General features: G+C 31.7%; 2 protein-coding genes and 2 long non-coding RNA genes across 5 annotated transcripts; 2 read left to right on the plus strand and 2 right to left on the minus strand.

Annotated features, from left to right (window-relative positions):
* Positions 1 to 1,680: 1,680 nt before the first annotated feature.
* On the minus strand, positions 1,681 to 4,031 carry SC35 (SR family splicing factor SC35). The gene is made up of 4 exons (XM_075296932.1): positions 3,822 to 4,031; positions 3,533 to 3,663; positions 2,533 to 2,989; positions 1,681 to 2,308 (listed from the first exon to the last, which is right to left on the minus strand). Exons 1-3 carry the CDS (start codon positions 3,897 to 3,899, stop codon positions 2,590 to 2,592), a joined length of 609 nt encoding a protein of 202 aa, XP_075153047.1. The 5' UTR covers positions 3,900 to 4,031; the 3' UTR covers positions 1,681 to 2,308; positions 2,533 to 2,589.
* Positions 4,032 to 9,980: 5,949 nt separating this feature from the next.
* Positions 9,981 to 10,477, minus strand: LOC142226750 (uncharacterized). The gene is made up of 2 exons (XR_012719740.1): positions 10,258 to 10,477; positions 9,981 to 10,190 (listed from the first exon to the last, which is right to left on the minus strand). It is a non-coding gene; the product is annotated as an uncharacterized LOC142226750 (long non-coding RNA).
* Positions 10,478 to 11,043: 566 nt separating this feature from the next.
* On the plus strand, positions 11,044 to 25,754 carry eRF3 (eukaryotic translation release factor 3). Its single transcript, XM_075296933.1, has 7 exons — positions 11,044 to 12,045; positions 16,554 to 16,742; positions 16,819 to 17,588; positions 17,657 to 17,743; positions 17,805 to 17,981; positions 18,048 to 18,216; positions 24,133 to 25,754. Exons 1-7 carry the CDS (start codon positions 11,691 to 11,693, stop codon positions 24,174 to 24,176), a joined length of 1,791 nt encoding a protein of 596 aa, XP_075153048.1. The 5' UTR covers positions 11,044 to 11,690; the 3' UTR covers positions 24,177 to 25,754.
* LOC142224392 (uncharacterized) lies at positions 22,333 to 23,599 on the plus strand. Of its 2 annotated transcripts, XR_012719143.1 has the most exons (3): positions 22,333 to 22,812; positions 22,876 to 23,228; positions 23,394 to 23,599. It is a non-coding gene; the product is annotated as an uncharacterized LOC142224392 (long non-coding RNA). The 2 variants fall into 2 exon arrangements; XR_012719142.1 differs by having other exon boundaries at positions 22,333 to 23,228.
* Positions 25,755 to 26,422: the final 668 nt, after the last annotated feature.

Here is a 26,422-nt window from a genome sequence, read left to right on the forward strand (position 1 = left end):
GACAAGTAGTTCCTCCTGTGCTGTTGTTTATTTGTTATTGTGTTTATGCTTTCTTTGAAAAAAAGACACTGTAACTGCAGCGGCGGCACAGCGGCATGTGTTAGCCCACATTATTTCTTTTAAAGAGCAACCCCAATAATGGTAAAAGGTACGAAGTTAAAGAAGCTTCTTTTGTATACTTTACAGTTAACTGCTCGTGCCCCATCGTCCATCAAAGGGGTGTGCCCACACACAGCAACAGGAAAACGAACGTTTCAGCTTAAAAATACCGAAGATACAGCAGCGAAGAGCAGCTTAAATCTTAGGTGGTCTCAATACAGGTCTGTTACAGTAAGCAGCAGCAAGCAGCAAACAGCAGCTCACCCACATATAATTTCATTCTTTATCTGCTTCCCACACACACCAACAATCTTCTTGTTCTACTATAAACATTATTCCTCAATTTATACTTTCAGCTATATATATTTCAGCCTGCCTGCCTGTTTTTGATTCTGCTTAAAAGAACAGCCAACAAACCGCTTTAACAGATATTTTTTGCCTGTATTGTATATAAAATGATTAAAATTATTAAATTGCAAATTGAAAGCATAGTTTTTTTGTGTAACAAAATCAACAACAAAAAATATAACTATAGAACAACAAAACAGAAGCAAAACAAAAAAATTGTGGCTCGTTTTCTATAGGTATAAGTTGTAGTAGTTGTATTCAAGTATTACTATCGTTCATATAATAAAAACAAAAAATCTCATCTAACAAAAATATCCTATTTAGTTAATATTCTCTTTGATAGGTGGAAATATTTGTGGTTTGTTTGACAAATTAAAAAAAAAAAAAATTCAATATAGGAAACTAAGAAAATTTTTCACATTCAGAGTTTGAAAGGTTTCAATATTCTAAAGATTTTGCTAAATTTTCATCAAATTATTTCCATTTAAATTTATGACGAATAATTTGTAACTGCCCGAATGCAAAATTGTTATAACGACAACCAATTTTAAAATATTTAAATCTAATTAGTGTTATATAAATCGTGAGTAAGAACTCCTAACCTAACACCAAATAAACACTAGCTTTGGGGCTTTGCGTTTATAAATCTAGATTTATTTAAGTGTAAAACAAAAACTACACACAAAAAATATTTTTGACCTTCAATCACGAAATTCATTGTTCCAAGTAAATTTTAATTGAAATGTCTTCAATCAAAGAAATGATAGTATCAATTAAAAAATTGATATTAATTTTTGTCTCAATTAAAAAATGTATTGAATTAATTAAAATTTTAATTGAATATTTTTTAAAACTCAATCAAGGCTTTAATTGAAAATTTTTTTTTTGTTTAAACTATTATAAAATAGTTTAAACAAAAAAAAAAAAAAAACTATTGACGCCGCCTAAACAATTTCCTTAAAATATTATTTCGTGATATTCGACTACCTTTCTGGACTAAATCATATAACAATATCAATTTAAACGTTGAGACCTTTACATTGTTGCGAGAAGTTATTAGAATTAGTTTATTAATTACATTTTCCACTACATCAAAATGCTCAATGCTATATTATAGAAAATTCAATTCAAAATTGTGTTAATACACATCATTTTTAGCCTAGACCTATACAAGTATTTGTTATCTGAATTTATGATAAGGATGAAGAACGAAAACGAAAAAAAAAAAAAATATATGTTGTATACATGAAAATTATTTCTATGTTTTGTATTTATGTAAAAAATGTTTATGATGTTGTCTTTTTGCGACTACAATATTTATGAATATATGTTGTATGACGTATGTTTTGCTGATGATACGAATGGGAAAATATATAATATCAATTACACCTTTCATAGGCGAATTTTCGTTATAATTTTGAATTATTTGTGTTCTATGGAGATAACTGAGAAATTAAATTGTGATTTTCATAATAAAAACAAAAGTGCATGAGAAAATTAAGTTTATGGGAAAGTTCTTGTTTTGTTTTTTTGAAATATCTAAGAAAATTTTACAATTTGTTTTGTGATTCTCTTTTTTTTAGTTTTCTAAATGTTAAGAAATTGATTTTCTTCTAAATATGGGTAAAAGTCATTAAACTTCTAATATGTTATAAACAAATTTTACTTTGTTTATAATGGGTTTTTTGTTTTACACATATTACTTTTCACGTAATTTTAAATTAAAAATAATAAGGTATGTATTTTGTTTAAATTATAGAATTGTTATTATACCTGCTGATAACACAGCAACGTAGTGTTAAGTTATTGGAAATAAGTTGTCACCCTAGCAGCCCGATATTTAGGGAAGGATTGGGTAAACCTGTAATTAAAGATCACACTAGGTCAAATACTAAACTATATATGATGAAATATGTAAAGAAAAAAATAGGCATAGTATAGAAATGATAACTATAAACAAAAATTGGCAAACAAAAATAAAAAAAAAATCTAAAGCCTAACAGAGCCATTTGAAAATGGTCCATAACTTCTAACAGAATTTTTTTCAGTGACTGCGAAATACTGAAATATTCTTTTTGAACTTACCTTCTTTTGCACTATTTGCATTCATAGGGATTCGCATATCCTGCTTTTGATTTTGCTTTAAGATCTACTGCGGCTGCGAGATATACTGCGCCCTCTTTCGCCAATGCCTCCTATACCAGCACCACCTAAACCATTGCGGCTTCCACTTCGACTTAGGGAACGTCTGATTGGACTGCGTGAGAATTTGGTTCGTCGCACTGGGGAACGGCTCTGTGGGGAACGTGAGCGTGAATATGATCGACGGCGTGGACTACGAGAACGGCGACGCATTGGAGAACGTGAACGACGACGTCCACCGCCTCCACCTCCTCGTCGACCACCGTTGTAACGGCGATTATTATTGCTGGGCGATGTGGGGCGACCATAGCGAGCCATTTGTACGCGTAACTCCCTACCGTCTAATTTGCGACCATCCATGGCTTCCAAAGCTTCTTCTGCATCGCGTTTGTCATAGAATCTACAAGAAGAGGAAAATTCAATTAATTACTCGAAATCAATTGCAATATCCTAATAATTTTCGTGTGCATTAAATATTGTAGCTTTCGTACGTATGTTGCCTAGTAAAGGTGCGTAGGCAACTGTTGCAAATTAAAAACAATATTTCTTTAGCACTTTAATTAGTTATTATTCTTTTGCTGGTTATCAAAAGAACAAATTTTATATTAAAAAGTGCAAAATTATCATATCACAAATCTTTATTACCACGACTTGAGATAAAACACCATAATCAGCCAAACACAATTTTGTATAACCATGATGTACCACATTCATACTATCTACGCATGTGGTATACATACATTTTCCACACACATGTACACACAGCTAAGATTAAATTACCGGTACAAGTTACAATCTTCCCAACATGGTAAGTGATGGGCAGATGCATACTAATGGCTTTAATTTAGCAAACCCACTCATTTTTGTTAATTATATGAAGTTGGAAGTATTGCGTAGTATACGCGATTCTATACAGACTGGAGAAACCAACTGAAAGACTTACCTAACAAATGCGAAACCTCTGCTTTCACGAGTATGACGATCTCGTGGGATGTAAATATCGCCAACATCACCACAACGTTCGAAGACACGTCTCAAATCCTCTGGTGTAGTACGATACGTCAAATTATCAACCTATAATTAATAAAAATTGAAATTAAATTTCACTTTATTGAAGAAAAAAGCCACGCCGCCATTTTGTTTTTGCACTTCAAAAGGCGACGGGCAAAAATGGTTAGACCACCACTGCAACGTAATTAACCAGTTTTATGTATATCCTTTGATGAACTTACCTTTAAAGAAATCATTCCATCAATACGTGGTGGTGGACGTCCTCCATTATTGTTACTCATCTTGCTTCGACTATTCATAAACTCCAAAAAACTTCCTGATCAAAAAATACTTTGCCTTTATCGTCGCGTTGTCCACGATATTCAATATGGCGGATGTACTAGACGGAAATAAAAACCACCCGATAAAACGCGACCACGTCTGAACTTCAAGAATACAAAATACAAATGAACGATAGGTATACATGTTGAGAGAAGAAGAAGCACTTGACGAATGAATAATTAACGATTAATTAGTTCGACTTCTGTAACGTGATGTAAGCATCGTGTTACGTCATCGACTGTTGATATATTCTACTACGTCTCGTACCAAGCGGCAGCATAGATTGTTTCATATTAGTACATTCTCGATATTCACAATTAAAATCTATTTACTAACTAAGGTTCTCAGATTAGCAAAATATCAAGGTTTCAATAATTTGATGATTTAAAAGCTGAGATGTGTTTGTTGGAAACTGGGATTGAACCCATGAAGCTTTGTATGCAAGCCGAGCATACTAAGCACATGGCCTGCCAGCATTTCAAAGTTCCATTTCACCCTCATCGCTACCACAGACTCGTAAATGTCACCACAACCATCGCGAACTGTGATGGGGGAAGCATATCAAAAAGTACAAAATGTACATGAAAGTATTTTGCCATCACTACTGTTAGAAGAGCCATTTTATTTTTTGTGAAAAGCCAAGCGCAACCAGCTTGTTATATTTTATTTAAATAAAAACGAAAATAAAGTTCTGAAAACATAGATATTACGCTTAAAATTGTGAAAGGTATATGGTGAACAATTTTCGACTTTCCAAATAGAATAAAGTGATTGTTTTTCAAATATTTTTCCAGGCATGCTGTCTCCATCAAAAATAAACAAACTGGCTGATAGACGCTGCAATATGTAACTTGCTACTTAAAACTCAACATCATTCTTTTATTAATGCAAAAAATTATGTTAAATGTGATGAGATAAACCGAAAAATGTTATATTTATAAGAAATTATAAATGTTTAATCAAATCAATAAACATCTACACAATCGTGTTTTACTTGACCACAATGATTCTTCTACAATTACCTTAAAATGCACTTATTCTGATAGTTTGCAGGGGTTCTTATTGGCGTCCTCCGAAATTGATCTAAATAGGCACCTAATAATTGCACTGATGAGAAACTTTTTCGTAGTAACTTGGCGTGGTACAACTTCTCAATAGTGACGGCGCTTTTCCGACGAGTTTTTGATGTCGTATATGATTGTTTTCGACGCAGTGGGGATTCTCAGAAGCGCCCCCAAATTCAAAAAATGTTGGCAGGGCACGGTTACTTTTTTTTTAATTAATTAATTTAGAAATATAAAATTATTTGAAAACAATTCCTTGGATCTTTTCCATCCTATATTTGGCAAGCTTTGATCAAAATATAATCGTCTTCATAAATATATTTGTACTCTTAATTTAGTGTTTTGGTGAAAAAGCCGAACATAGTACTCACCTTAAAGTGAAAACTAAATCAGTAAAAAAGTCATAAAATTATACATATTTGTTGCAGATTTCATTATAACTTGATGGGGAATATCCCAAAGCAAATTTTCACAAAGTTTGTATTCTTTAAAATGGATTATTAAAGAAAAGTAATCGTGAAAAAATGATGATTTTAGCGCCTAAACTCGAACTTAAATCCCACCTTAAGGTAGGTACTATGTTCGCTTTCCCCAGCGAAATCCCATACAAAACCAAAAATGCGAAAAACTACCGAAATATTTTTTCATTTGTGGTACTTTGTTTTTTTCGAGTTGAAAAACTGACGTAAAGCGCACAGTCCCTAATTAGATCGTGTTAAATCCTTCCATATGTTGAGATTAGTTAGTTTCAAAACATGGCGCCATTTGCAATGTGAATTAAGAAATAATTTATTTATTCAAATGATTTGTGTGAAATTACAATACAAATGTGGTTCGCACTGTTATTTAAAAATGCAAAAAGATCGATTGACAAAATAAAAATAACTTGGAGTGGTATTTTCGTAATAAAGCCACCATTTAGCGGCTCCCTACTACATGATAGAATAGAAATAATGTACATAACATGAAATTTATAGAAAAGTGTTAACAAAATAAAGTTTTAGTTAGTGAATTTCATTTTACAATCGTTTCTTTTTACTGGGTATAGGGATAATAAACACATCGTAATTATAAAGAAGGCAGTGCGAATGATGTTGCAGTACTATGGTAGCTACGAATGGAATCACAAGAATAAATTGCTATGTTCCAAAAATAAAATGCAAAAATTAAATATGCATATATCTTGCATTTTATCGATTCAAAACACTGGTTGAATTTTATAACGTGACTGAAATAGTTATAAAATTATACATTGGGAGAGTATAACAAGAAACATTCTTCAGTAAACCAGCCATTTTAAATCTCAATGTATTAATTTCAGTCAACGAAGAGTTCCTGGTATAGAACACTAACATCCCTTTGTGACGAATTATCTTGCGAAATATAAGTCGGGAACAGTGACTTTTGCTTAGGAACTACCCTTGAACGTGAGTTATAGGCTTATGTTTATTGAACAAAAAGTTTCACTTTGACTATAGCTATTGTATGGTGTACGTGTTTTAACTGGTCACCCCATGATGTTGTTCCCCCCGAAGTAACAACATTGGCAAATGAAATGGCGTTATTATCCTTTGTGGGAACCGTGGTGGTGACCACTGGATTTGAAATTGCTAGTGAGGCGGCAACAGCATGGACATAAGTACACTCCTGTCCGCTGGTATTGGAATGCGATTGTGTAGATATTGTGGACACCAACGAATTAAGTTTGTTGATGAATGAGTCCATTGCTGCGCATGATGTAAAAGTTAGCATAAAGGCCGGTACTCTGTTCGGTTTTCGCGTTGAAACTCCATACAAAACCAAAAAATGCGAAAAATTTGCGAAATTTTTTCCATTTGTGATACTTTGTTTTTTTTTGGTGTTGAAAAACTGACGTTTATAGCACGGCGCCATTTGCAATGTGAATTAAGAAATAATTTATTTATTAAAAACTATTTGTTCGGGTTTATAAATCAAACACGGACCATATTTTTGTTCCGAAACTATACAAAGGATCAAAGGAATAGCAGATCAATTGCCCAAGGAAAAATAAAATGTTATTTTGTAAAAACAAGCAACACCACCAACTTAATCAAATATCGCTCCCTGTAAAATAGCGCTCCAAGCTACCTAAAAAAACGCCGCTTTCTATGTGCGAAATAATGGTTTCCATAAAAAATTTTCGCAAGAATGAACATAAAGGGTGATTCTTTTGAGGTTAGGATTTTCATGCATTAGTATTTGACAGATCACGTGGGATTTCAGACATGGTGTCGAAGAGAAAGATGCTCAGTATGCTTTGACATTTCATCATGAATAGACTTACTAACGAGCAACGCTTGCAAATCATTGAATTTTATTACCAAAATCAGTGGCAGAAAATCCGCTTTTTTATCGACAAATTTTGTTCAGCGATGAGGCTCATTTCTGGTTGAATGGCTACGTAAATAAGCAAAATTGCCGCATTTGGAGTGAAGAGCAACCAGAAGCCGTTCAAGAACTGCCCATGCATCCCGAAAAATGCACTGTTTGGTGTGGTTTGTACGCTGGTGGAATCATTGGACCGTATTTTTTCAAAGATGCTGTTGGACGCAACGTTACGGTGAATGGCGATCGCTATCGTTCGATGCTAACAAACTTTTTGTTGCCAAAAATGGAAGAACTAAACTTGGTTGACATGTGGTTTCAACAAGATGGCGCTACATGCCACACAGCTCGCGATTCTATGGCCATTTTGAGGGAAAACTTCGGAGAACAATTCATCTCAAGAAATGGACCGGTAAGTTGGCCACCAAGATCATGCGATTTGACGCCTTTAGACTATTTTTTGTGGGGCTACGTCAAGTCTAAAGTCTACAGAAATAAGCCAGCAACTATTCCAGCTTTGGAAGACAACATTTCCGAAGAAATTCGGGCTATTCCGGCCGAAATGCTCGAAAAAGTTGCCCAAAATTGGACTTTCCGAATGGACCACCTAAGACGCAGCCGCGGTCAACATTTAAATGAAATTATCTTCAAAAAGTAAATGTCATGGACCAATCTAACGTTTCAAATAAAGAACCGATGAGATTTTGCAAATTTTATGCGTTTTTTTTTTTAAAAAAGTTATCAAGCTCTTAACAAATCACCCTTTAGTACCGGCCTTAACACCGGAATTATATGTTTGTTAGATGGGCGTTACAAATTGACGGTATCCATTTGGAAAAGCTGAAGAAGACGACAATGTACCACATGTCGTTAAAGCTGTTGCCGAATGTGGTAAGACACCAGGAGTAGAGCAGCTAGCGTTATATTCTTAACAATTATTACTGTCCAGTGCTGTGTGAGGTTTGGTTGCAAAACAATTTAAAAACTGGTAGAAAAAACTTTTCAAAACAATTATCATGAATGCGTGTGTGTAAACAATCTAATCAGCTGCTGCGTATACATATGTAATAATTTTATGACGTTTGGCGATGTTGTCAATTAAATTTCGGAGAAATAAACGCGAAAATTTTCCAAAATGGCTGTTTTCTTCCTTCGAAATCTATTGTCAACACTCTCATTTTTCAACGCGAAAGAATGATTTAGGGACTTTTTTCGTGCCAATAAACATAGTACCTACCTTTAAAGTGCATTTTGGAAGTGTAATGTGGATGAGGTATAAAATATTTAAATGTCAGACAAATTAACTCAATTGATGCGTAGTTTCTTGTTCCTCTAGATTTCGGCAAGACTTTACAGGAATAAGTTTGTTTTCATTTATAATTTTGGTTATTTAAGGAAAAGTAATCGCGAAAATAAAGTGGTTTTCAACTCGAAAACCGAACATAGTACCTACCCTAAACTCGAACTTAATACCCACCTTTAAGGCCGGTACTATGTTCATTCTTGCGAAAAATTTTTATGGAAACCATTATTTCGCACATAGAAAGCGGCGTTTTTTTAGGTAGCTTGGAGCGCTATTTTACAGGAGCGTTATTTGATTAAGTTGGTGGTTGTTGCTTGTTTTTACAAAATAACATTTTATTTTTCCTTGGGCAATTGATCTGCTATTCCTTTGATCCTTTGTATAGTTTCGGAACAAAAATATGGTCCGTGTTTGATTTATAAACCCGCACAAATAGTTTTTAATAAATAAATTATTTCTTAATTCACATTGCAAATGGCGCCGTGCTATAAACGTCAGTTTTTCAACACGAAAAAACAAAGTATCACAAATGGAAAAAATTTCGCAAATTTTTCGCATTTTTTGGTTTTGTATGGAGTTTCAACGCGAAAAACGAACAGAGTACCGGCCTTTACCATGGAAAGGCCGGTACTATGTTCATTCTTGCGAAAAAATTTTATGGAAACCATTATTTCGCACATAGAAAGCGGCGTTTTTTTAGGTAGCTTGGAGCGCTATTTTACAGGGAGCGATATTGGATTAAGTTGGTGGTTGTTGCTTGTTTTTACAAAATAACATTTTATTTTTCCTTGGGCAATTGATCTGCTATTCCTTTGATCCTTTGTATAGTTTCGGAACAAAAATATGGTCCCTGTTTGATTTATAAACCCGCACAAATAGTTTTTAATAAATAAATTATTTCTTAATTCACATTGCAAATGGCGCCGTGCTATAAACGTCAGTTTTTCAACACGAAAAAACAAAGTATCACAAATGGAAAAAATTTCGCAAATTTTTCGCATTTTTTGGTTTTGTATGGAGTTTCAACGCGAAAACCGAACAGAGTACCGGCCTGAAACTAGAAATTCACATTTACTCGAAATTCACATATACCCTGCCAACATTTTTTGAATTTGGGGGCGCTTCTGAGAATCCCCACTACGTCGAAAACAATCATATACGACATCAAAAACTCGTCGGAAAAGCGCCGTCACTATTGAGAAGTTGTACCACGCCAAGTTACTACGAAAAAGTTTCTCATCAGTACAATTATTAGGTGCCTATTTAGATCAATTTCGAAGGACTCCAATAAGAACCCCTGCAAACTATCAGAAAAAGTGCATTTTAAGGTAATTGTAGAAGAATCATTGTGGTCAAGTAAAACACGATTGTGTAGATGTTTATTGATTTGATTAAACATTTATAATTTCTTATAAATATAACATTTTTCGGTTTATCTCATCACATTTAACATAATTTTTTGCATTAATAAAAGAATGATGTTGAGTTTTAAGTAGCAAGTTACATATTGCAGTGTCTATCAGCCAGTTTGTTTATTTTCGATGGAGACAGCGTGCCTGGAAAAATATTTGAAAAACGATCACTTTATTCTATTTGGAAAGTCGAAAATTGTTCACCATATACCTTTCACAATTTTAAGCGTAATATCTATGTTTTCAGAACTTTATTTTCGTTTTTATTTAAATAAAATATAACAAGCTGGTTGCGCTTGGCGTTTCACAAAAAATAAAATGGCTCTTCTAACAGTAGTGATGGCAAAATACTTTCATGTACATTTTGTACTTTTTGATATGCTTCCCCCATCACAGTTCGCGATGGTTGTGGTGACATTTACGAGTCTGTGGTAGCGATGAGGATGAAATGGAACTTTGAAATGCTGGCAGGGTATGCAACATATGTTCAAATAATTACCGAGAGCGCAGAGGGAAAAACATTTTATGTTATTTTCACATGTCCATGTTCTTAAGAGCCTTTGTTTATTCTTTTTTTTCTATGAAACTTTTTCAATATTTTGACATATATTTTGAATAGGGTATGTTATTCGGGGTATATCCCAAATTCTAAAATTGACGTGTTTTTGAGGAAAATTTGTGTTTTGATATTGATTTGGGAAAACGTCTCGTTTTGAAATGCTTATAAAGGGAAAACCTTTCAAACTCCAAAACAGGATTGGTGAGAACGCCATATTGCATTCGAGAAACTATTGGAATTATACTGTGGAGTGTAATGTCTGTTTTTTGTTGAGAACGTGAGAACATAAATATTCCCTAAAATTTTGGGAATTTTAGCATTTTTCAAAGGTTTGGGTTTATTGGGATTGTATTGGAGATATTGAGTACTCATTTAATAGTAACGAGTACTCAAAAAAATTAGTCAGTAACGAGTACTTGCAATCAAATACTCGTCACTTTCCCAACACTAATAGTGTGGTTGCGTGGCTATAATTAATTTTGAATTGTGTTCAATAATTTTTTTTATAACAATTCCAAGTATCAGGGACGAACAATATTCCTTTACTTAACACAATATTCACTCATAAAATCAAATTATTCACATCCTTTGATTGATAAAAAATTGTCACTGGAGAAAAACATAGCAATATAACTCGTAAATTCCTTTGTCGTCGTCGGAGTGTGAAAAACGTGATTTTGTGAACGAGACGAAGAAAAGAAAGCGTATAAAATCCACACAAAGTGCAAATGCAATAAAGGAAGTGACAGAGGAAGATTTGATTTCAAGTGTTTGGCATAGTGAGTGGATAATTTTTGCAAAAAGAAATTTGTGTCCCGTCTGTTAGAAATTGAGCAGCAACACACACGAAAAATTGCATAGAAAAAAAAAATACATTGAAGGTTATCTTTTTGGATTGGATTTCTTTTCTGAAAACGAATCACCGGAGTGCTGGCGAGAGAGTGAGTGAGCGTACGTTTGTTGTTGCTTCTGCTGCTACGTGTGTGTGTGTGAGTGCGCGTAGAAGTAAACCGGAGTGTACCGCCTCAAAGAAGAAGAAGATCACATAAAAGTCAACAGCAGAAAAAATTGTAAAACAAACAAAAATGGCTCAGGAAAATTCAGATATGTCCACAAAATTCTCCACACTAAATGTCAATGCTGCAGAATTTGTACCAAGTTTTGGTAGTTTCAGTGCGGCAGTGGTCAGTTCCATAAATAATGACAGTCCGGTTGCCGCCCCCATAATTGCCCCCATGGACACAACCAGCGTGCCTGCCTCAGTCAGCGGCACTCCTGCCACCACACCTAATTCGGATGCATCTGCTTCGGGCTCCATGAATGCTCTCAACCAAGCTGGTGATGTGCCGCCAGCGGAGTCACCGATGCAAACGTCACCTGTCAAGACTGCAGCTCCTGTGGAAAATATCAATACAGCCGATAAAATTGCAGCTAACAATGGTAATTATGACTATTTTCCCTAAGAGAAGGACGGCAGGTTTTGTTTATATGGATAGCATAAAGTGGGTTGTGGGTCATACAAAAAAAGGATAAGTTGCAAAAATGCATATGAGAAAAGTGACGTCATATTCAATGACTATCACAGATGTTGGAGGACATAATTTTCTATTTTTGTTTTTGTCCTTGCGATCATTACGATTTGTGTTATGTTCGCAGAGCCTAATGGGAATAATATTAAATATTGTTTAGTTTTTTATTCATTATTTTCTATTTGTTCAATATAACCTCAATCTTTAGTGTTTGTAAAGCCAACTACAAAAATTTTGGAAGTTTCACTTCTATCAATAGGATTTATTTTTTTTTGTTCAAAAATATATTTTTTAGAAAATTAGCAAACGAATATTTTATGTTTCGTTTGAATATTATTGATTTTATTATCTCCGCTGAAGTTATTGAACTAACCCCTCCACTTTCATTTGATAGCTACTGCAAAAAATGTTGACACGTTAACTAGTTGGGCAGTTGCTGTTGTTGTTGCCTCTGACTGTTTTTACCAATATGTCTTTCTTTTTGTTTACCCATAGGAGTATGGGATTATTTGTACTGGATTCGTTGGTAAGAAGACACCAAAGTGATATTCATTGGTAATTTCTCAATAGCAATACATTTGCCGTTCATTAGCCGCATAGACACGTTGAGAAACTACAAGTATACTTGTAGGAATTAATACAACAACAAAAATCCAATGTGGTGGTATAGAAAAAAATGCTTAGCCATCGATATCAAGTTATTGCAAGTTCATTGGTCGTTAATGTCCAACACACTCTACACAGAGAATCCGTAATTCGCAAATTTTAGTGGGGATAGTCCCACTCTATTTTTAGCCTATTAAGACCGTATCATCGTGTCGTGAATAATATTATAATTCCTGAATTACAAATAAAATCGATATCTAATTTTAACACTAGGTTAGGTAAGGTTGTTACAGTAGCTATTGGACTATCTTGTCCATTGGAATGTCACTTCTTTCTAATTAATGGGAGCAAATCCTGCTATATTTTTAACTGAGACGAGATAAACTTTGGATTTTATTCCCAATATCGATTTAACAATACTTATTGATTTTTTGAAAAATATCAGAGTCATGCAAATGGTTGGGTGAAACTCCTGAACTTCTTGGAAAACTACTTCGACCAGCCAAATGAGGAGGTCGGACTAATGTCGGATATAAACATTTGTATTTTTTTTTTAATTTTTGTCTTGATTAAAATTTGCTTGGACTTATAGTTGGATCTGGTGGTGGGAATAGCACGTTCGACGGCCTAATATTGATGGAAAGCATCTTACCCATTCAGACGAATAGATGGGACTGTGGAAGTTTTCAGCTCTTGATGGTCCCAAAACTGGGAGTCAAAATTCTTGGGCAAGATTTGCTCGGACCTATAGTTGGATCTGGTGGTGGGAATAGCACGTGTGACGGCGTAATATTGGTGGAAAATATCTTACCCATTCGAACGAATAGCTCTTTCAGCTCTTAATTGTCCTAAAACTGGGGGTATTTTTTTGTGGATGGGGACGATATTTTTGATTTGGGTATTTCTGTAAATTTGGAAGTTTTCGATTTATTTGTTCGAAGTTTCACACACAATATGATATAATAATCTTTTGATGGGATTTGTTGGGATTGTTCAAAACCTGTTCAGTATAGCAAGTTGAGAAGTTGAAAGTAATGGTTTAAAGGGTGATACGATCAAAAATTTGGTCAAGGAAAAGCGCGTGTAAATCGGTGGAATCGTTTATTTAAAAAAATCAAATTAAATTTCTTTTTCAAGTTCAATAAGTATAAAATTCAGGAAAAATATTCAGTTAGGCTTTCGCTTTTCCAAATCCGAATTGTCGGGCCTCACGCTTGACACCTGCCATCAGATTTTGTACAGCCACCTTGTCCACCTTCTTCGCCGCAGAAAGCCAGTTTGCCTTGAACTGCTGCTCGTCCTTAGAAGTTTTGTTGGTCTTCTTTAGGTTCCGCTTGAGAATAGCCCTGTATTTCTCAATTGGGCGGAGCTCTGGCGTGTTGGGAGGGTTCTTGTCCTTGGTAACCACCTGCACGTTGTTGGCGGCGTACCACTCCATGGCCTTTTTACCGTAATGGCAAGATGCCAAATCCGGCCAAAACAGTACGGAACAACCGTGTTTCTTCAGGAAAGGCAGCAGACGTTTATTCAAATACTCTTTTCACGTAAATTTCTTGGTTGGCAGTCCCGGAAGCTATGAAAATGCTGCTTTTCAAGCCACAGGTACAGATGGCTTGCCAAACCAGATATTTCTTTGCGAACTTTGACAGTTTTATGTGCTTGAAAATATCTGCTACCTTTCCCCTTCCTTTTGCGTATAAAACTCCTGTCCCGGAAGCTGCTTGTAGTCGGCTTTGACGTAGATTTCGTCGTCCATTACCACGCAGTCAAACTTCGTCAGCATCGTCGTGTACAGCTTCCGGGATCGCGCTTTGGCCGTCGTATTTTGTTTATCATCGCGATTTGGAGTCACTACCTTCTTGTAAGTCGATAGTCCGGCTCGTTTTTTGGCTCGATGCACGGTTGTAGACGATACACCCGGCTTATTTGCGGCATCTCGGAGAGAGAGAGGTTAGGGTTTCGCTTGAAACTACCGGCAACTCTCTTTGTCGTCTCAGCGGCTTCCGGTTTTCGATTTCCTCCCGATCCAGACTTCCTGGCTTCCTGGACAAACGTTCCCCAAACACTTTAATTACATTTGTAATGGTTGATTTGGCAACTTTTAGCAATTTTGCCAGCTTTGCGTGCGAGTAGCTCGGATTTTCGCGATGCGCGAGCAAAATTTTGATACGCTGCTCTTCTTGCTTGGACGGCATTTTGACAACTGAAGAGTGAATTCCAAAATCAAAATAGGAGCAACATTCTACACACACACACACACCTTCAAAATGAGGGGTGTTCAGGTTTTTTAAATGCAAAATTGAAAGAAATACGTCAAGTTTATATTGACCAAATTGTGACCGTATCACCCTTTATAGTTGGATCTGGTGGTGAGAATAGCACGTGTGACGGCATAATATTGATGGAAAGCATCTTACCCATTCAGCTCTTAATTGTCCCAAAACTGGGGGTATTTTTTCGTGGATGGGGACGATATTTTTGATTTGGGTATTTGGTGGGTATTTCTGTAAATTTGGAAGTTTTCGATTTATTTGTTCGAAGTTTGAGATTTTTCAAAACCTGTTCAGTATAATAAATCAAGTTGAAAATAATGGTTTATATGCAATTCTTTTTTTAACATCTAAAATAAAATTAAAGAAAGAAAACCTCTATATTCCATGGTATACAAGAGATTGCAAATGAAGCATTTTGGCGGCCCAAGTGCGAAATTCATATCATTTCGCGAGGAATCGGGCCTAAATATATTGCCCCTCATCAGTGTTCATCATTAATATGAAAAATATATTCCATAAATATAGAATAAAATTGGATGATCGACCAATATGAATGTGACTCATCTTCATTGAGTTACCACCCAGTTTTGTTACTTGGGTATTTAGTACATTTTCGCTCATAAATAAATTGTGACTGAAGTCTCATTTTCATTTGTCGAGCGTCTGGATGCCGATCGCCAGTCTTCTTGTTTTGTGTTTCCAAATCGATCTTGATCTTATTGCAACTTGCAGGTTAGGTTTTGTATCGGTAATTACTGATTTTCTACAACGGCCTATTTCTTTATAGCACTGGCTTGCTGTCAGTGGAGGCCACGTTTCCATTATGTTGCGATAGCGATGGATAGGACCCATCGGTCGGTTGTAATTGTTGTTTGGATTCGATTCAGTTACATCAATATATCCTCGATAGTGTGTATCGTACAAGGCAAAGCCATATTTATTTTATTATTATATTTACAATCATTATAAATTATAAAAATAAATAGAATAAAATAGTTGCTAACAACATGAGTTTTGGACAGGCGAGCCATATTCAAGAATTGGTCCATTCATTGATTGCAACTTCTCCTTACAATTTGAACATGAAATGCCTGCAAAATTTTCCAGCCAAGCACTCTCGGTTTGGCCGAAATGTGTGTGGTCTAGCTTTACCTTCATTGAAAATGAAAGAAGCCTTTTGTCTCTTCATCAGGCTGTAGCAGCTCACAGTAAATTAATATTTTAAAATCCCACAAAACACTCAACATAACCGATGCGTCTATTTGTTGAGCTTCGCGACGCTTGCGCCATTAATTTTTCATCATATATCTTTTTGTTGCAAGTCATTTGTAAACGGATCAAAATTGTTTATCATTGCTTAGTTTTTTCCTTATGTGACGGTCCTTGCTAATATTTTCAATAATTTCATCGAATTTTTCAACGACAAGTCGATTAGAGCGAAAATTAAAATCCAACGTCATCTATTGACAGAATACGGAAAACATTTTTAAACTACCCAATATTAGCTACCACATTAATAACATTCATTTTGAATTTCTAGAAAGTGATCCTGCCGACAGTTGGGATGTTGAAGATGAACCCGTCATAACTCCCGATGATGATGATATAGAGGATGTTGAAGATGTGGAAGGTGATGCCACACCAAAGGTATCAAAGAAAAAAATACCCAAAGTGGAAGAGTCACGAAGCAAAAAAGAGCATGTAAATGTCGTTTTCATTGGCCACGTTGGTAAGTATTGGTCTTCTGTTAGAGTGTTTACTTTGTAGGGCACATTTTTAAAAAATCCTCTTATTTGTATTTGCAGATGCTGGTAAATCAACTATTGGTGGTCAAATCATGTCCTTGACTGGCATGGTAGATAAACGTACTCTAGAAAAATACGAACGTGAAGCTAGAGAAAAATCCCGAGAAAGTTGGTATCTTTCATGGGCCTTGGACACAAACCAAGAGGAACGTGACAAGGGTAAAACTGTTGAGGTGGGCCGTGCCTATTTCGAAACAGAACGTAAACATTTTACAATATTGGATGCTCCTGGTCACAAAAGTTTTGTACCAAATATGATTGGTGGCGCTGCGCAAGCCGATTTAGCCGTTTTGGTAATCTCAGCGCGAAAGGGTGAATTCGAAACTGGCTTCGATCGTGGTGGGCAAACACGTGAACATGCTATGTTAGCCAAAACAGCTGGTGTAAAGCATTTGGTGGTACTGGTTAATAAAATGGACGATCCTACGGTGAATTGGGACGAGGCGCGTTACAACGAATGTAAAGATAAGATCCTTCCTTACCTCAAAAAACTCGGTTTTAATCCAGCCAAGGATTTGACCTTTATGCCATGCTCTGGCTTAAGCGGGGCTGGTTTGCGTGATCCTATTCCCGATTCCATTTGTCCTTGGTACAATGGACCAGCGTTCATACCTTTTATCGATTTATTGCCTTCACTGAATCGAAAAGCTGATGGACCATTCATTATGCCAATTGTAGACAAATACAAGGATATGGGAACGGTGGTAATGGGCAAAGTGGAATCGGGAACTGCGCGAAAAGGACAAAATTTATTGGTGATGCCTAATAGGGTATGAACGTTCTATTCCCATATCAATTAAGATAGAAAAATATTTGATTATTTTTAATAAAATTGTAGACACAAGTTGCTGTTGATCAACTATGGTCCGATGACGATGAAGTCACATCTGTGGGTCCTGGCGAAAATGTTAAAATTAAGCTGAAGGTAGGTTCCATAAAAAATTAAAGCGATATTTTTTAACAAAATTATTTTTTTGTGAATATAGGGTATTGAGGAGGAAGATGTATCACCTGGTTTCGTTTTATGCGATGCCTCTAATCCTATTAAAACCGGTAAAATCTTTGATGCCCAAGTTGTAATTTTAGAGCACAAATCAATTATCTGTGCTGGTTATTCGGCGGTTATGCACATACATTGTGCAGCTGAAGAAGTTACTGTTAAAGTAAGTTTTGAATTTTTGTTGTTGTCTATTATGAATTTTTTTGATGAAATTTTTAAAATTTTATAGGCCCTCATATGCTTGGTTGACAAAAAGACCGGCGATAAATCAAAATCACGTCCAAGATTCGTTAAACAAGATCAGGTGGCTATTATGAGAATTGAGTGTTCCGGTATGATTTGTTTAGAACAATTTAAACTATTCCCACAAATGGGAAGATTTACTCTGAGAGACGAAAGTAAGTAAACATTATTTTATATTCTTTTTTTATCGTACTATGATAGATTTTTTGTGCTTTATAAACACTATAATCGGACAATAAAAAGAGATATAGGGGTATGTTCCGATATTCGGAACCACAAATCGCAAAATTTTCATTTGGCGATATTTTCTTAACCCTAAAATATACAAATTTAAATTTTGGCAAAATAGTTCTCTTTGATATGAAGTTCAAATACAAAATGAATTTAAGTCCTTCCTTTCTTTATCAGAAAATTAAATTCTTGCTATTAGTGATTCCGAATATCGAAACGTGGGGGATATAGATTTGTAAGTCATTTCCGAATTGATCTTTTTTTTAGCATATTGAAATTTGATTATTTCAAAACGACCAAAAGATAATTAGATGATAAAAGTAGAGTTGGAAGATTATAAAATAACTATTACCACGAAAAATCAGTATATCTTGCAATCATTTCCTTGCCACCATCAAAACCATAAAGTCTCAGCCAGAGCAGAGTTGGAAGATTATTTAATATTAATTATTATTTTAAATTAATTAAAATTTACTATCACGAATATGTCGAATTAAAAATCAGTGTATCCCGCATTCTGATCTCTAGACTTGCATACATGAGGTCTATTTTATGCTATTTTACTTTCATACATTTGTTTGCTCAACTCCCGAGAAAAATGAATGAAAGTAAAATAGCACAAAATAGACCTCTTAAATAAAAATCTCTGGTAGTTTGGCATATTAGCCAAAATCTATTTTTTGACATTTTCGGGGGATTAAGAAATTTGGCCAAACATTTTTTTATTGTTTTAGTTTAGAATCATAATAAATTCAATTAAATAAATGCAGTTAAAGTGAAATGTTGAAATGAGACGCCAAATATTACAATGTGCTAAAAGTTTAACATTTTCGATATTATCTGACGATTTTTTTCTTTAGAAGATCAAGTTGACATCGCGAATTTGAATGAAATAAACAGTCGTTTATTTGTTTTTTTTTTTTCTCAGTATGGAAAGAGGTGGAATTGCTTTAGTCGTTTTTGTATCATTAGCACGGTTGCCAAAATTGGTAGAATTCTACCAAAAATGGTAGATTTTTTAATGTTTGGTAGATTGGTAGAATTCTTGATGTTTTGGCACATTTTGCAGAACATTCCTTTCCAACTATAAAAATAAAATCTTGACCAAATTTTCTATAAAGGTATAATTTTTGACAAACTTTTCTATAAAAATAAAATTTTGCCAAAAATTTCTAAAAAAAATAAATTTTGCCAAAATTTTATACAAAAATAACATTTTGGACAAAATTTTCTATAAAAATAAACTTTTGACAAAATTTTCTATAGAAATAAATTTTTGACAAAATTTTCTATAGAAAAATTTTTTTTTGACAAAATTTTCCTTAGAAATAAAATTTCGAAAAAATTTTCTATAACAATAAAATTTTGACAAAATTTTCTATAACAATAAAATTTTGACAAAATTTTCAATAACATTAAAATTTTCTATAACAATAAAATTTTGACAAAATTTTCTATAATAAAATCTTCAAAAAATTTTCTATATCAATAAATTTTTGGCAAAATTATCTATAACAATAAATTTTTGGCAAAATTGTCTATAACAATAAAATTTTGACAAAATTTTCTATAGAAATAATATTTGGACAAAATTTTCTATAGAAATAAAATTTGGACAAAATTTTCTATAGAAATAAAATTTTGACAAAATTTTCTATAATAAAATCTTCGCAAATTTTTCTATAACAATAAATTTTTGGCAAAATTATCTATAACAATAAAATTTTCTATAGAAATAAAATTTGGACAAAAATTTCTATAGAAATAAAATTTGGACAAAATTTTCTATAGAAATAAAATTTTGACAACATTTTCTATATATAGATATATAATTTTGACAAATAAAATTTTATTATTATCAAAATTGTATTTCTATAGAAAATTTTGTCCAAATTTCATTTCTATATAAAATTTGTCAAAATTTTATTGTTATAGAAAATTGTGTCAAAAATTTATTGTTATAGAAAATTTTGACAAAATTATCTATAACAATAAAATTTTGACAAAATTATCTATAACAATAAAATTTTGACAAAATTTTCTATAACAATAAAATTTTGACAAAATTTTCTATAACAATAAAATTTTGACAAAATTTTTTATGACAATAGAATTTTGACAAAATTTTCTACAACAATAAAATTTTGACAAAATTTTCTATAACAATAAAATTTTGACAAGATTTTCTATAACAATAAAATTTTGACAAAATTTTCTATAACAATAAAATTTTGACAAGATTTTCTATAGAAATAAAATTTGGACAAAATTTTCTATAGAAATAAAATTTTGACAAAATTTTTATAACAATAAAATTTGGACAAAATTTTCCATAGAATTAAAATTTTGACAAAAATTTTATTGTTATAGAAAATTTTGTCAATATTTTGTTGTTATAGAAAATTTTGTCAAAATTTTATTGTTATAGAAAATTTTGTCCAAATTTTATTGTTATAGAAAATATTGTCAAAATTTTATTTTTATAGAAAATTTTGTAAAAATTTTATTTCTATAGAAAATTTTGTCAAAATTTAATTGTTATAGAAAATTTTGTCAAAATTTTAATTCTATGGAAAATTTTGTCCAAATTTTATTGTTATAAAAATTTTGTCAAAATTTTATTTCTATAGAAAATTTTGTCCAAATTTTATTTCTATAGAAAATCTTGTCAAAATTTTATTGTTATAGAAAATTTTGTCCAAATTTCATTTCTATATAAAATTTGTCAAAATTTTATTGTTATAGAAAATTGTGTCAAAAATTTATTGTTATAGAAAATTTTGACAAAATTATCTATAACAATAAAATTTTGACAAAATTATCTATAACAATAAAATTTTGACAAAATTTTCTATAACAATAAAATTTTGACAAAATTTTCTATAACAATAAAATTTTGACAAAATTTTCTATAACAATAAAATTTTGACAAAATTTTCTATAACAATAAAATTTTGACAAAATTTTCTATAACAATAAAATTTTGACAAGATTTTCTATAACAATAAAATTTTGACAAAATTTTCTATAACAATAAAATTTTGACAAGATTTTCTATAGAAATAAAATTTGGACAAAATTTTCTATAGAAATAAAATTTTGACAAAATTTTTATAACAATAAAATTTGGACAAAATTTTCCATAGAATTAAAATTTTGACAAAATTTTCTATAACAATTAAATTTTGACAAAATTTTCTATAGAAATAAAATTTTTACAAAATTTTCTATAAAAATAAAATTTTGACAATATTTTCTATAACAATAAAATTTGGACAAAATTTTCTATAACAATAAAATTTTGACAAAATTTTCTATAACAACAAAATATTGACAAAATTTTCTATAACAATAAAATTTTGACAAAATTTTCTATAACAATAAAATTTTGACAAAATTTTCTATAACAATAAAATTTTGACAAAATTTTCTATAGAAATAAAATTTTGACAAAATTTTCTATAGAAATAAAATTTTGACAAAATTTTCTATAGAAATAAAATTTTGACAAAATTTTCTATGAAAATAAAATTTTGACATAATCGTCTATAAAAATCAAATTTTGACAAAATTTTCTATAGAAATAAAATTTTAAAAACATTTTCTATAGAAATAAAATTTTGACAAAATTTTCTACAACATAAAATTTTTGACGAAATTTTCTATAACAATAAAATTTTGACAAAATTTTCTAACACAATAAAATTTTGACAAAATTTTCTAACACAATAAAATTTTGAAAAAATTTTCTATAATACAATTTTGACAAAATTTTCTATAACAATCAATTTTTGGGAACATTTTCTATAACAATAAAATTTTGACAAAATTTTCTATAGAAATAAAATTTTGACAAACTTTCCTGAAAAAATAAAATTGTGACAAACTTTCCTAAAAATAAGATGTTGACAAAATTTTCAATAATAATAAAATTTTGACAAAATTTTCGATGGAAATAAAAATTTGACACAAATAAAATTTTGACAAAAAAAAATTATAAAAATTTTTAAAATATCCCGTGTAAAAATTGGAGGATCCAATCCTATCTAATAATATCAAATTGGGTCTAATTGGATCTGTTCAGATATTGGTTCAGACATAATTAGATATGCACAGATATGCTATATATGGTGCTAGATCTGGTTAGATATAATTGCAGATCTCATCATATATAGTATAATATCTAATTATATCTGGCATATCTAATAATATATGCTTGGATAGGACCATATATAGCACTATATCTAATAAGATATGGTAGATATAACATCATATCTGACTATATATGGGGTTAAATACGGTCCAAAATATAAAAAAAAATCATGAACAAGTTAAAAAGATTTTTGAAATACACGTCTAAACCTCAATGCCATTATGTCAAATGTCAACGCCGTCAGGGGCATCACTTCTAAACAAATTTAACGCCAGACTAGCTGAGAAAATTAAGAAATTTAATATAATTGTTTTAAATGTGTTCCTTTGATAAAGGTTATATCGTTTCCTTTATTGCGGAGATTAAGGTAAGTAGATTGTATTTGTTATTTCCTTAGTAGTCATTTTCATATTGTTTTACTATTTTCTAGATTTGGAAAAAAAGGAAACCTCAGTGGTGTACTGGTTAACATGCCCGCCTTGCATTCAAAAGGTCACGGGTTCAATCCCAGTTCCGACCAACACCAAAAATTATTTCGGCGGTGGATTATCTCCTCGCAGTAATGTTGGTGACATTTCTGCTTCAAAAATTCTCTAAGTTGTTTCAGCGCAACGTGAAATGCCGATAGGATTCGATTATAGCAAGGAGGTCCCATGTTATTGAGCTAATTATTGAATCGAGCAGCAGTCAGTGATAAGTGAGATGTTGATCACTGTGATGTCATCATGGTCTGAATAGTATGTATGAGCCTATACCTAACCTAATCCCGAATACACTTTAAATGTGAGTATTAAAAGCAACATAAAATTATATGGCAATTTTTATTGCAACTTAAAGAAGAATGATCCAAAACAATACTAATACTTGCTTACATAGTTAAATATATTCCCATATTTGTTTATTCCTATATTTGTTTAATAATTGTTTTTTTACTTAATTTCATTGCAGATTGCCTTAACGCTGTAATACTTTAGTCGCGTTTCTAAGTCCAAAGCAGAAGAAACAAACGAAAAAACCCTTGGACAACACTCTAACTCAACTGTCAATACTCTTAAATAGCTTTGATGGATCAATTTAAATTAAACATATTTATTATGCACATACTTTTTGTCTGTATTATTAAATAAAACAATTGATCTCATTTTATATACAAATTATGGGCTTTTATGTGTTGAAAGATCTCGAAAGATACAATTGTATCAAATAATATACAATTATATCAAATTAGATCTGATTAGATGTGTCTCATTTTTGAGATCTGATCAGATCCAATTTCATAGTATTTAGATCTGACCAGATATAACCATTTTTCGGATCTGCTCAGATCTGACCATATCTTGGCTCAGATCTAACCATATCAAATCAGATCCCCCAATTTTTACACGGGTAACCACAAAAATATGAAAAAAAAAAATAATTTGGTACATTTGTGGTAAAAATTTTTTTCGTAGCGTATGGGATACTAGTGGCAACTGTGATCTCTAGACTCTACTAAACACAATTAAAACTCAAGAAACAAACAGCATTACTTTTATTCAGTTTTTTTTATGTAGCCTTCATTCCGAGGTAATTTATAGAATTTGTTTTCACTTACAGGGTTAATATTCTCTAATATTCTCTTCATTTACTCTTATATGAGTTTCCAATGATATTAATATAAAAAAAATTCTTTCCTTTTTGTTTTCAGATAAAACTATTGCTATTGGCAAAGTATTGAAGGTGATCGAGTAAATTGAGCCAAGCTTAATTTTTTTTATTTTTTCTTGAGTGCTTCAAGCCCCGCCTTTTTTAAAAAAACAAATGAAAAAAAAAACAAAATATTAATAATAATAATAAATAAAAACAAAACATATTAACATCTAATTTTAACAGGCTTTTTAAGCCTAACCGTCAACATAGGAAAAAATTGAATACAGTAAGAGAAGAACTACCAGAGAAAAAAAAAAGAAACAAACATTAAATACCATTATAAAAACCAACTATCTATAAAACAGAACTTGAACTTTATTGAGAAAATCAACAACAAAACGAAGGAAAAAACAAGGATCTTTAATAAATCACCAGAGAACATAAATAATAAAAAAAATATAAAAGAAAACTCGTGTCGTATATAAAATATATATTATATTATTACTATTATTAAATATTTAAAAAAAGAAAGAAAAACAAAAATCAGAAATATATATATGATTATCAATATTTTTATTTGTATCTTTTTTGTTACCTTAAATTAAAGTATATACAAAAGAACAACAACCAATTGGTAAACGAGTGAAGAAATTATTTACAAAACCAAACAAAAAAAATAAGAAAACAAAAAGGACACTTCAACACAGAAACTGAAAAATGGAGAACCCATTCTCAATTTTACAATAAAACAAGTAAAAAAAACGAACGAACTGAACAAGATGAAACCCATATTATCATCATTAATATTATTATAAAACAAAACAAAAAACAACCATTTTTTTCTTGAACTGCTCTCAGTTCTTAAGAATCGAACATAGAAAATCGTATTGTACATGTTTGTTTTTGCCTAGAGTTTTTAGGTCACCTGCGTATTATATTTTTGGTTTTGCCATTTTGTTTTATTTTGCTATGTAAGCAAAAATACACGAGAAGGTGAATGAATACACCTGATGATAACACCAACAGCAACCATACACTTGAAAACACATTCACTCATTGTAAAGAAAAAAAAAACAGAAAAAAATAGCAAACAATTTCTCTAAACCAGAACAACAAACAAACTAATAGTCACTAAATTACCATTAAGCAATTTGCAAAGGCCTACAGTAGTCACAGTTAATTATTTCTTTTTGTTTAGTTGAATGGATTAACATTTAAGCAGAACTCTTTTGCTTTAAATTTTCGTCTAGCCCAGCCATACCCAAGTCCCCCCTCCCATAATCACTTCCTCAAATTTCGATTCCTTGCAATTGCTTTAAACCAATTATAGAATCAAAAAGTAAAACATTTTTTATACATGTGTACATTTTTTTTACAAGAAATTCTAACATTTTGAATTGGTATCGAATTTTAATTGTGTGACAATTAAGCAAGCAAATAAAACCTTACAAAACGTAATGACTTTTTTTTTTGTAACAACAACAACACATCTCTCTTTTTCTAATTGAGTTTTTCCAACTTGCGCTAAAATATTTTGTTACTATATCTAATTAAATAATACTTATTATTATTATTATTATTGTTCATACGCATATACATATATATTTAAAGAAAATTTAGCTTTTATATTTTAAAATCAGGAAATATTACAAATAATAATGATTGGAAAAAGAAAACAAATTTTGAAAATGCTCATTTGTTTTATTCATATTTGTATGTACAATGTTTTCAGTTTTTCGTAAAATGTTTTTATATATTATCTTTCCGACATAGGACAGCGGAAAAAGCGTTTAAAATTTGTATGTCAATATAGCAACGAAAAATTGTGACAATAATTCAATGTTTGTTTGAAGGCAGATTTAGTAAGGTAGTTTTAGTAGTTTCAATATGTCAGTCGCCATATTGAAACTTTGATTGTCAGTCAAATTGAATTAAATTTCTCACTTGTTGAACAATATGTTCAACAAGTTGGAATTTTAAAATAGAGAAAATCTGGAAATGATCGATGTATGCTTCGAAATATGATACGGTCTACAAGAATAATTGAAGTAATTCTTACCATCAATTATGAGGATAATTTATTTCGATACTTTTCTGTCATAAATTTAAAGCAAATTGAAAATTCAAAATTTTTGGTATAAAATAATTTTATTTTGAATTTTTATTTTTATTTGTCACAATTGTCTATTAAACATTGGCGTAGCTCTAGCAACATTTTCGTAGGGGGTAAGAGCTACGATGTGTGCTCATTGTGAAGATACCTCAAAAAGAGAAAAAATAAATTCTTATAGATGGGAAGAAACCATAATATTTAATTCAATGATATATAATCATGATTTGAAGAAATA

The sequence above is a fragment of the Haematobia irritans genome, chromosome 2 (assembly GCF_050003625.1).
Source record: "Haematobia irritans isolate KBUSLIRL chromosome 2, ASM5000362v1, whole genome shotgun sequence".
Lineage (NCBI taxonomy): Eukaryota > Metazoa > Arthropoda > Insecta > Diptera > Muscidae > Haematobia > Haematobia irritans.

What these genes read in the sequence shown, in the direction of transcription:
- SC35 (XM_075296932.1), bottom strand. Translation starts at nt 3,899, where the DNA reads ATGAATAGTCGAAGCAAGATGAGTAACAATAATGGAGGACGTCCACCA. An exon ending in ATGGAATGATTTCTTTAAAG is followed by an intron (nt 3,664 to 3,821) that starts GTAAGTTCATCA and finishes TATTAATTATAG; the next exon opens with GTTGATAATTTGACGTATCG. An exon ending in AGAGGTTTCGCATTTGTTAG is followed by an intron (nt 2,990 to 3,532) that starts GTAAGTCTTTCA and finishes CTCTTCTTGTAG; the next exon opens with ATTCTATGACAAACGCGATG.
- eRF3 (XM_075296933.1), top strand. Translation starts at nt 11,691, where the DNA reads ATGGCTCAGGAAAATTCAGATATGTCCACAAAATTCTCCACACTAAAT. An exon ending in CGTTTTCATTGGCCACGTTG is followed by an intron (nt 16,743 to 16,818) that starts GTAAGTATTGGT and finishes TTGTATTTGCAG; the next exon opens with ATGCTGGTAAATCAACTATT. An exon ending in ATTTACTCTGAGAGACGAAA is followed by an intron (nt 18,217 to 24,132) that starts GTAAGTAAACAT and finishes TTTTGTTTTCAG; the next exon opens with ATAAAACTATTGCTATTGGC.